Raw genomic sequence first — 12,162 nt, 5'->3', positions numbered from 1 at the left:
CTGCAGTCAAACCTGCACCCCTCTACATCAAAAGGTGCTGTACCAGTCAGTTTCCAAACCCTGAAAGGCCAATAGCTACTTATTCTTTTTAAAGCTTACCCCCACCACCCCCCTCCAAAAGAACATTACAGCCTGTTGAAGTGAAACATCAAGATTTTACATGAGATTCTCATGCAAATAAAAGCTAGGCTGCAGGGCTCAAATCAGCGAAGGCACCTGACTGCTTTCTAATGTGATATTTCACCCAACCCGCCCTTGCAGTGGGCTTCTCTTCACCTCCACTGGCAGAGAACTGCAAAGCGAGAGGCAATGCTCAGCAGCAGCTGCCAGCCAGCCACATAAACCCTCTAAAACTTATGGAATTTCTTTACAGTTGAATTTATTCTTCTACGTTTGTCCACTGCTACCATGCAGCACACCAAGATTCAGAAAAATCCCAGTTTCCAGTTATACCACTGACCCACTTGATCGTTGCAGGCCAGTAACTGTCTTTTAACTTAATTTTTACATCTGTAGATAAGGTGATATCACACCTTCACAACCACTGACATGACTATGGAACAGTGAAATGCGTGGTCTTTTTATCCTTTTCCATTCACAGCGCTAGTCATGTTGACATCTTTTATGCAGCACATTTAACAGGTAGATTCCAGCGTCACTCATTTTACAGTTAGCATTTTACCCTCAGGAATTTAAAAAGCCATGGAAAAATGTACTAAACGGCATCCATTTACATGCACAACCAGACAGAAACAAGTCCTCATGAAATTTGAATGGAACAGATATTTTGACTGGCTTGGGGAATGCAGCTGACACGCATCCAGACCCAGGAGAAGATGGGCTGATCTTGGGAACATATAGCTTAAAAAAACCGAACACGTTTGACATTGGGAGTCTGACAACACCAGCTTTCAAGTGAACCACGGTGTTTCTTTCTATGACTTGCTGAGTACAAATGCACATATCTTAATATTTCTCGCTAATCCGTAACACCCGAGCAGTTCCTTCTCATCAGCACAGAGCCGTGCGTAGCCCTCTCTTTTAGATCTGCACACAGCATTATCTCCCACGTCGGCTTTAAATCAGCCAGACTTGCTCAGCAAACCAGCATTGCTGCAGAACGGCTATCCATGGGGCGAGCCTGCTGCCTAGCCAGACGTGAAAAGGACTGCTGAGTTCTGCAGCTCTGAAATCCCCCCAGAGAAACAAACCAACAGTGATTCAGACTAGCTGCAACAGCTCCTCTTTTAAAAATATACAATTTCAAACAACCAAACAAAGTATACAAGGATAGTGATATCAGCTCAGTCACACCCACTTCATCTACAAGTTTAATCTCGGTTCTTTTAAAAAGAATTAGAAGAGATGTTATTAATGGTTAATATTTCTTCTTTTTGTGGAGGATAATGTGCTCAATTTGACTGTTATTCCTTAATACAGTAGTAGCATACCACAACACTTGGGCTGCAGCCACCAACTTTCCCTTGCTATCTCCAATTAGTATTCCACGGACACTGGAGAAGGTCTTCTATTTTAAAGATTATACACATCATTTTACGCAAAGCTGAAACTCTATCTGATAAATCTGGCTTTTAATTTTGTTTAACAAATTCAGTTTTGTCAGAACAGTAACTGGGAGGACATTTTCATGATAAACAAATTTTATGAGTGATTACGAGCGTGCTGCTCACAATGGTATAAAAAGATCCCATTTTTAGAACAGCAACAAATCAGAGGGTCTGAAAGCATTTTAGAACTGGATCTCAAAACACATGCAAAAATTCCATACGCGCTGAATGGACCACACATGTCTGGATTTCTGAAAAATCAGTATTCCTCACCACCCAGTATTAGCCTAATACTGAGTTTTAAGTGGTATTAACGTGGGACAAATACCAACACTTAGCTGAAGTGCCAAGTTCAGTCTTGAGACACAAGACAACGAGCTAAATTACATGCTAAAAATCTCATCCTAATAACACATACCCAAAAGAAACCTCCTTCCCTCCCCATCCCCCAACACTACAGCTTAATTCTGCTTTTTTGAGTTTTTTAGAGGAAGGAATGCCATAGAATGACCCTTTAAGTAACACAGCTCTTGAGAAACAGCAGATATATCCTGACAACAATGAAGTCATATAGAGAATCTGGAAGTATTCGGGCTCCATGCAGTGGGCGTAATGTTCACGGTTGTTCCTAAGCTGTCAAAAGGCTTAGGGTTCGCAAGGGAGGAGAAAATGAACTCTTCCTACAAGGTACATTACATCCCTGAAAACAAATCAAGAATCCTAGCCCAACTTGTTAAACAAAAAAAAGAAAACCAAACACACAGAGAAAAATGCCCACATATTAGAATCATTTGAACTGCTACAGGAAACGAAGGGTAAAAATCCCATTTCTAGCTCAATCTTGGGAGCCCTGGTGATAAAAACAAGGTAACCTCATTGTGGCAGGCAGTTCCTCTACAGAAAATACATTTTTAGAAACCTCTACTGTTTTCAACCTGAACAGTAGAGGTTTCTAAGGGCAAAGCAATATGTGAAGGGTCACACAAGAAATACACAGTTCACAAGTCCTGGGGGGAAAGTTAAGAATCCCTAACAACTCTGGTAGAATCCTCTCGTACTAATAAGCACAAGTCATTTGCCGTCTGTAAACACAAAACCCAACTATGCTTCTCACACCAGAAAGTAACCCTAAGTATAAACAGTCATAGGACCAGCTCCGCTACCACGCAATTACACGTACATGGCCTAAAAAAAACAACAACAACAAAAAAAAAACCCAACAAAACAAACCCCAGCTTGACTAAAGCTGCTACCTTGTCCAACAGCAAGAAAATACAGTGGCTCGGTAACGCCTTTGAAAAGATTCACAGACATTTATTTGGACCTATCATCTCTAAACCTCAGCAAAACTGTATTGCATCAAGACTGCTGAAAAATACTACTTCTGTTTTGTCCCTCAGGCATCAAGTGACACAGGCACAGAGTGGAGCATCACGAAAAGGCAGGAGGATTGAATCGCCGAGAAAGACTGGGTATTTCGTAAGACCTGATTACAAAATTCTTTTTATATTTTTGCTGCAGAAGGCAGCACACGAACATTCAATTACACCATGTTACGCCCACAGAGGATTTACGGGAGCTGTCTACTTTGGAGCGCCCAGCTATTCCGAGTCAAACAACAAAAACAGAAGCACTGTGGACCAGCAAACCTCAGGACAGTCAGAAGGATCTCACCAACGTTAAGAGTGAGCTTAGTGTACTCACACAAATGCCTAAATATGGATTTTAGAGCCCTTGGTTCAGACATCCAGCTTTGAAAATAAGAAGGAGCCATGTCCCTCCTTTGTGTTCTCACTGAAGACTTACAAGCAGGGAAGAAAACAAAGAAAATGCCCCTCACCCAATGGTGGTTAATAAACATGTAACTTCTGTGCAGATTCTTAACTTGTTATCGTGCCTGTTGCACTGATGGTGATACTGCAACACATGTCACAGCAAGTGATAACCAACGTTTGTTTGGGTAAGAAATGGCTTGTCTTTGCTGAAGTGGAAAGAATAGAACGTTACCATGAGTAATCATATGTTTTGGAACACATTAAACCAATACTTTTTTTCAAATTGTGAAGACAGTGAGCTGTGCAGCAGGAGAGGGAGATCTGTTCTTGGTCTTTACGTCAATGCTTAGCTAACTCAGTGTACTAACACCCTCATACAAGCCAAGTCAGCAGTCCTTCCAACAAAGACAAGCCCAAAACAAATGAAAGCGATCCCACAGCACACAACAAATTACCTGCCTCAGCTAAGCCCTTCTGTTTAAGAATGCTACTGAAGAGAACCAGTGGGCCAGAGAAGTAGCCATACAGGCTGAAGCACTCGCTTGAAGGTAGCCCTTTAGAGAAGATAACCCTCTCTCTACGAAAATCTAAATACAAAACCCTCCAGACATGAACCTAGGTGACCTGTCTGTTGCCAGGTCCAATTTTTTTTCTTTTAAAGGGGTTTTAAAGGCAGGAGACCAGTACCAGGCAGTGGACACAGAAAGCATCGCACTTCTGCCCTAGCTATCCTATCCTCTCACTTCAGACCTTTGGTTTAATTGTTCTGCAGACTGCTACAAGTTTGTCAGTAGCGCTATGAAAATTGTTGGCAAGCCACGAGTTCTGAACAGCCACCTATGGATGCACTAGCACTCACAACCCTTTTTTAGTGTAAGGATCATAAACGCCTTCCCACTGGGAATGCAAAGATCAGGCTTGAGAGCCACAGAGTGCTTGCTGCTTTTGGTTCTCTCCAACTACTCATGCTACGACTGCCTAACCTGTTTCAAATGACCTTATGTAAGTTGTTTCGGCTAACTCAGAGCCTTTTGTGTGAAACAGGTGAGGATGCAATACCAGTGGCAGCTCAGCCATGGATGTGAGCAAACAGCAACCTTCAGCCTAGAAGCACTAATGAGCACCTAAGACTCAACGCCTCTTCAACTAATAGAGCTTGAGCCAGAAGAGAACAGGAAACAGAGATAAGAAATAGGGAAGAAAATACCCTCCGTAAATATCACTGCTTTCACGCTGACAGGTTTTCAGGCAAGTACTGCTGGAAAAAAATTTAAAAATTGTTGCAGGCCACTTTTTAAGTGAAAGAAAACCACACTCAGTCGAGGTAAAAAACACTGCTTTTGCTCCGCTGCCAGTCTCACAAATCACCCATTGCTGCGCCTGCCCAGCCTCGGCCCCTCACGTGCATGCGCTCTTCCGAGCCTTCACGAAAGCCATCCCTGAGCATGGGTGGTAGCTGCAGAGATTGGGGAATGCTCTACAAGTTCTAGGGACAAGACCACCTAGTTAAAATATTGGCAGAATGCACCTTCTACCCTCTAGCATCTCTCTTCTACCCTGCTTTACAACTATTTGAGTAAGACATATATTCCTGTCAATTTCTCTCCTCTTTGGAGAGAAATAAACTGTTTAGTCTGGCAACCAGACAGCTAGCCTTTAATAATTAACCTCCACCCCCAAATAACTGCTTCTCAGCACACAAACAATAAAGCAAAGAAATATTTTCATGCTCTTATTTAATAAACTAGAGTCTGTTCTGCCTGCCAAAGCACAAAGCAAACAATGGGCTATGTTATTGCAGAAGTTTGTCCCAAAGTTCTTCTGCGTAATGGTAAACTTCTGCTCCTTTTGTATTTTCAGCCCTCCCTGCTTTGCAGCGGCAGGCCTGCCTGCCCACACTGGTGCTGGCATTCAGCAGCATCCTTTTTCACCTTAAGAATGTAGTGCCACAGCTTTTCTCGGTCCGTCTGGCTGCTCTTGCCTTGCAGAGCTCCTGCCCTCTCCGCCCTGCCGTCCCAGCAGCACCCTTGTGCGTGTCCTCCGCTCTCCACCACACTGGCTGGCAATTACTGGCTTCAGACAATACCAACAAATGTCACTCTAAAGGGGGAGGAAGTGGAGGAGAGGACAGGGTAGGGGATTCTCATCCAGACTAAGAACTGCAGCCAAGCTTCTTCCTACGATGCCTACTCAAACACCTAAAAGAAAGATTTTGGTAAGCCCTAACTGAACTCTTGCCAGGCCAAACAAAAAAAAAAAACCCAAACTACCAAACAAAAACGACCCCAAGAAAACATTTTCCACTCCCCACTCTCTTACCAACGGTTCAATTTTTTTCCCTCCACACTTAACATGAGAAGACATCCTTTCCGCCCACAGTAGTTACCTTATCTTTGGCACTCAACTGAGCTAGTCTCAAGTTTTCAAATGCAAAATGATCTCAAGAATTGAACACTCTCATCAACATGTGAAAAATAATCTTACTTTGGGCCAGCAGACATCACAGGGCAGCTCTCCTCTGTGCAGAAGTCCGTAATGGTTCCATAAAGCATATTAATCTGGTTGAAGAAGTCGACAGCTGTAAAGCATTTAAACCATGAATTAACACTGCAGTGTAATGGCAACACAATCTTTCTACAGCCTTAATTGTAAAGCACGCAACACTGAAAAGGGTCCTGGAATATTTTTTGTGAAACAACTTTGTTGCTGTTATTGCTTTTTAAGATCTGTTATAAAGGAGATGCAGAATGCAACAACCAACTTCGTCGAACAGCCTCTGGCGATAACTATTTAATTGTTCAATGCAGCAAAATTTTCATTTGGAAGAAGAAAAGAGAAAGAGAAAGCCGAGTTACTTCCTTTTCTGAAAGTCTGGCGCATTTTATTAGAATCTCAAATTCTATTGGCAAGTCTGGAATAAAACAAAGATTTTCGGCGTAAACTTTCCAACTAGGGAGAGCTGTTACTCATTAGGTGGCACTGACTTCCCTCAGGCTTTGGATTGCAAACTACTGTCTTTTCAAAGAACATTTCAAAGAATCCCGGAATGGTTTGGGTTGGAAGGGACCTTACAGATCACCTAGTTCCAACCCAACTGCGGTGGGCAGGGACAGCTTCGGCTAGACCAGGTTGCTCAGAGCCCCATCCAGCCTGGCCTCAGGCACCCACAGCATCTCCGGGCAACCTGGGCCAGTGCCCCATCACCCTCACAGTGAAGAATTTCTTCTTTATATCCAGTCTAAACCTGTGCTCTTTCAGTTATGTCACGGTCAAACACTACATGTATGGGAGGTGGGTCCCAAAGTCATGACACAGGAATAGTTACAGTGCTGAAAACTTCTGTTTCCTAGATGATCAATGAATTACCACAAATCAGTATTTAGTCCATAATGTTTCCTCCTTAAAAACTGTTCTTGGAATTCTGTCCTGGGGGGTTATGGCTTAAGTTTTGCTGCGTGTTTGGGAAAGCAGTTCTCTTAGCCACAACTTTTAATGGTCTGCAGTTGAACTACTGAAGTAAAAGACCAAAAGTTTGCATATCTAATATTCCCATAGTTCTTACTACTTTAAATAGGGGCTTGATTACTTAGAACTCCTTGAAAGCAAGGCTCTTCTTCAATAACCTAACAGCAGGCCCTGCTCTTAAGAACTGTGGTCACTGTAATCGGTTTATAAAAATCCACTTTATCTCCCCTCAATGAATGCCCCCCCCCTTGCACCTGCTGGAGAGCATAGCACGCTATCAAGGTATCAATCCATAAGTTGATAATTTCAAAACATCTTTCAGACAACAGCTGTCATGAGTATAATCTGGCAGGTGATCAATACTAAGCACTAGGAAATAAGATTTTACGTATGCTGGGTTAAATTCTTATGACTAAGTGCATAACATGGTTCCAAAATAACAGTTTTACTACACATTCCTGCATTCCTGTTTCCCTTATCCTGCAGTGGTTACTGTAAATTCTGCTTCGGGATGAACCCACATAATACAAGCACACAGGAACTTAACTTGTGGGACTAGCCTTGGTGTCCTTATTCATCCATTTTTATGCCTGGATGAAACCGAGCCATCGTATAAAAACCCGGTGCCACGCCAAAAGAGAAGCCAGCACATAACTGGGTAGCCTATCCAAATTCGTGTTCCTTGCTTACCTCTCTTATGGAGATTGACAGTTTTGCTGTAATGAAATGGAGATCGACATCCTAAATGTAAGCTCTAGCAGATACCACATACTCTGAAAGTAACTGCTGGCTGAAGGAAAGGGTGGGTTAAATACTGCAGCTCCCCCCACTGATTTTGCCAGAGAATAGACATCAAAGATGACACAAACATCATGGCAGAAGTTACACTTACTGTTGTGCAGATGCGAGATATGAGCTACAATGGCATCATGCAACTTTCCAGGTATCAAAAAAGGGAAGCCAATAAAAACTGGTATGGCATGCACCTGGCACAGCTCATCTCCAGCGACAAAACCTTTTCCCCCCCACCTTGTACAGCAGAAGCAGAAAAACAGCAAAACAATATTGGGAAAGGTTGATAAAGAAGTTGCAGACGACCAGGAAGACTCCTAAAGCTTGTTTGGGTGGGGGAAGGAGGCAGTTAACACCCAAGGTAGCAAGAAGCTGTTATATACAGCCCTTGTTCCTTAAGTGCACACAAAAACTGTTAATTAAATTTCCATTCCCTGCTCCCAGTAGAAACCACAGCCCGATGTTTCCTTCAAGGCGAGCGTGTTCAAAAAATCCCACACAGACTTCAACAAGATGACTGATTATTGTGAATCCCACACTTGCAAGTCTCAAAAGGCCATGAGACACACCACCCATCCACCAAAGCCAGCAGCCTGCGACAACCAAGAAAAATGCAAGAACCTCCTTTCCAGCATGTGCAAAGCTGTACAGTGTCTCTGCATGTTTTCGTTTCCTCTTTTAACTCATTGTTCTTAAGTTTCCAGGGCTTAGATTATTTTTTCCAAGTGCCTTTCTGCTCAAAGAAGTGCACACTGCCTGGTGCTCTGTTACAAAGATACAGGAAGACTTACTTCTGAAATTATTTTTTAGAGATTTCAAACAACAAACGGATTATATGCTTCTCAGCTTTTTTTTTTTTTAAAACATATTTGAAAAATCAACATGCACATCAACTCACTACCACAGGACATCAGTAAAGCTCAGAGTTGAGCAAGAAGTAGAAGAGCAGAGCACGTTTGCTCCTGTGCTCTCACTGTTGTGAAGGGCAAAACCAATGACATGAAGTGACACATTTTATTTCCTTACTAGATAGATATCTCAGTCAACAGAAGGGGCTCACAGCTACCATTAACTGGTACTAGGTGTGGTGGAGGCATGCTGTAAATGAAGGGAGCACATAATCAGTTAATGACTTCTAGATAAATTTAACATGAAAAACCCACTTTGCTGCGGGAGGCATGAGAGAAGACCATTTCATTACAGAATGCAGCTCCCACCCTTTTGCAAGCGCTTCGCTGCCTTTTGCCACCCAGCTAATTTAGCAGTCAAGTCATTTGGGAAGGGGATAAAACACCACTGCCACACAGGAAAGCAGGGACATGGAATGGAGGAACCACCGAAAGGGAAGGACGCCAGCAATATATGAAGCATCTTTAGTAATGCTTACTCATAAAAATGGTCTGGCTTTTTTTTTTTCTAGACAGTTTCGCAATACAGCGTGAATCAATGTAGAAGGAACAGTGTCAGCAATTTCAGCATTCCCTGGAAGCAGCTGCATGTCATATACTAGAGTGCCGCATGGCTAATTAAGAACCGGAAGGTTGAAGTCTGTATGACAGTTGTGCTTCCCAAACATGGCAAAGAGCATAAAAAAATAGAACCACATAAATCATTAGAAGACATTAGTCCTGAGCCTAGTTTATACTGCACCGCGGTGCACCATCAATACCATACCATCAGGGAAGCACGCCAAGCGAAAGACACAAAAGATGATGAAATACCCAGACCGTTTGTGGTAGCCAAATCTCTGCACGGGCTACAGACCATGATAGGACCTGGGTTAATCCATTCTTTAAGAGCAGAAGGCAGGCAGCAAATTCATGCAGCAGGGAGAGGATGGAGGAGGAAGTCAAGCAACCAGAAAACACTAATTTGGGCATCATTGTTTGGCCTGACCTAGTGTGAAAGGAGAGAGTTAGGACAAACGGCTTTAGAGAAAGGTAAAATAATGACATCAGAAACTCATCGGAGCAAAGGCTCACAACTCAGCAGAAACAAAAGGAGGGAATTAACCTTAGGAAAATTGCAAAGATTGATCTCTGGGATTGTTACAGGCAAAACGAAAGCCAGGCCACACACGTGACTGTAGACTTTAGCGTCTTTTAAACCCGGCCCTCACACTTAACTAAATTCAGGTTTTATGCTTAGCGTGTAGAGGCTTCACTCTACCATTGGGTAAAACCCTAGCAGACAGAGAGCTAGATTCAACATATTAAGATGGCACTGACAGGCTACTTTCTAAAAACAGCAGTGACATTTCTACATCAGCACTTGTTTGCGATCAAGTGCTCAGACTTTAACCACTAAGAAAAGGAATTATTTTGTTAACAGGAACATATTTTTGGCTCAAGGAGATTAAGGAGTTCTTGTCTCTACGAGAAGCTCTGCATCTGTCAGCTCTAAATGGTACGACATTCACCTCTCCCAAGCGCAGCAGAGTGGTGCATGCAGGACAGATGAGCCTACCCTGCTAGAAAGGGGTACGCAGTTGTCCTCCCACGAGTGTCAGCCCACATTCAGCACCCCCACTTGCGAAAAAAAGGTTAGCTGACTCACTGTTAACTGCAACCCATTCATTTAAGTCTTCACCCTCTGGAAGCATAACGGCCATCCGGAGATTACCGCTTCCAAGCGTGGCTTCGGCATGTTTTAGCAGCTCGTACTGGTGAGACCCCTCTGGAATATTCTTCTTTGGTTTGAAGGTTTTGGAAGAGCGACTACCACTGCAAAAGGGAGAGGAAATATTTAGAGAACTCTTGGAAAGGGAAGGGAAAAAAGAAAGGAGCGGACAAGTCACACATAAGCATAGGGTTAAATACTTTACCCGCTCCCATATTTTCATGTCAAAAAAGGATATTTAACAAAGATTGGGACACAAAAGTAACAGGTGCTTTGACTTCTTGTTTTAAACAATTAAATGGTTCTCCACTACCCTGCCTTCTCATCTGCTCACCCTATTGTTAAGGCAGCAGACAATTAGGAACGCTCAGACTCCCTCCCCTCCCTCAGCAAACTGTATCATGGGCAAGATGAGATGAAAAATATCTCCTTCCCTAGAATTTGGACAGCTATGCATCAAGGATAGCAGCCCAGCCAAATCGAAACCTTCTTTACTCTGAACAGTCATGAAGCTTGCACAGCAATTAAAGATGCTATTGATTTCACAGAAAAACACATGTTCTTTTTCTAACACCCGCCTTCATGAGATCTGACATGTCATCACACCTGCACAAGTGTAATAAGAAGGTAAGGACAGCCTGTTCAGATGCCTGTCTTTTCAAATCAGGTATGACATGTTAAGCAGTTACTATTAATTCCTCAAAAACAAGCTCCTGTTGTTTAGGAAAGCGTACTTTCTGCAGGCCTAGCTGATTCAGATTATCTTAGCTACCAACTAAAGTAACTTTTCCAGTATGTGGTATTGCCTAGGAAGTAGTTTTTAAAATACAGTTGCACAAAAATACACAAGCACTTTAGCTGAAGACTGATACAACTCTATATCTTCCACAAACTTTCCATGTCATTTTCCCCTGGTGTCACAACATTCAGACTTTTTAGTCCACCAGTTAGGCAAGAAATAAGAATGACAACATTTATAACTTTCATATAAATATTTTTCTTATCTATAATTTTGTTTTAAAAACATCTGACAGACTTAGCAAAAAGCTTGGACATTTGAATTTTACATGATGGATGTGAGCCAGAACAGCACACTAACCCCTAACATGTCAGGAACATGACATGTAAAATTGAATATTTGCAGAAAAGTGTCAAATGAGCCAGTAATCGTGAATGTTTTATAGTATCAGCTGAGAAAATATTTCTGTCAGAAAAGGAAAACTGAGCTCCAAATTCCAATGAAAGAAAATGGAAAGATGTGAAACCCAGACAACAGAATTTTCATTCCAAATACTATCCAGTTCTCATTTCTTTATATAAAAGACTTGGCCAATTTTTCACCATCTCTCTACAGGACCAAACACAAGTTTTGGTTAGAAGTGCTAAGGGCTCTCCCTAGCTCACTAAGTATTCTAATCTGCATGTTTGAACATGCGAAGGTTGTAACTTACCTTCGGGGCAATGCTAGTGTCGCTACGCTGCCACACAGAAGCTCTCTAAGAAACTTAATTCCGCGTCTCATTTTCCACGCCACACTACAGCCATCAACAGAAAATTAACAAAAATCATCCGTATCTACAATCCTTTACACCAACAGCTCTAGCAGAGACGCAACATGCACCAAAGAACACAATAAAAGTGGTTCTTTCCAAAACACGGAATGACAGGTGATGGGGAACGTGTCATTTGCCAAGCATATGACAAAACGGCCTAAGAGCTCCCTGAGCCTCCGTTTAGACTGGAGCAGGAGCAATGGAAGAAGAAAACATACTGAAACTGGAGACACATCATGAGGTTCCCCAAATTCTTTCGGGTAGTTTACAACATCTTTGGAGGTGCATCTCTGGGTACTGAACAGATCCCACGAGCCTGGCTGGTTAAAGGTTTTCATGGTCCTACCTTGGCTCTCCCCAGCTACAAACAAGCAGCAGCAGCATCCTCCC

The 12,162-nt window shown here is 42.6% G+C and overlaps 1 protein-coding gene across 2 annotated transcripts in view; it reads right to left on the bottom strand.

Moving 5' to 3' along the window:
* MOB1B (MOB kinase activator 1B) overlaps positions 1 to 12,162 on the bottom strand; it is a 47,152-nt gene that overhangs the window by 8,785 nt on the left and 26,205 nt on the right. For both annotated transcript variants that reach the window (XM_064450712.1, XM_064450711.1), the window contains 2 exons: positions 10,157 to 10,323; positions 5,828 to 5,921 (listed from right to left, as the gene is read on the bottom strand). In XM_064450712.1, the coding sequence (XP_064306782.1) occupies positions 5,828 to 5,921; positions 10,157 to 10,211 (149 nt within the window). In that variant the 5' untranslated portion in view covers positions 10,212 to 10,323. The remainder of the gene's footprint in view (positions 1 to 5,827; positions 5,922 to 10,156; positions 10,324 to 12,162) is intronic.

This window comes from Phalacrocorax carbo, chromosome 4 (assembly GCF_963921805.1).
Source record: "Phalacrocorax carbo chromosome 4, bPhaCar2.1, whole genome shotgun sequence".
NCBI lineage: Eukaryota > Metazoa > Chordata > Aves > Suliformes > Phalacrocoracidae > Phalacrocorax > Phalacrocorax carbo.
Note: the sequence above shows the minus strand (reverse complement) of the source record. Positions and strands in the feature narration are given on the sequence as shown.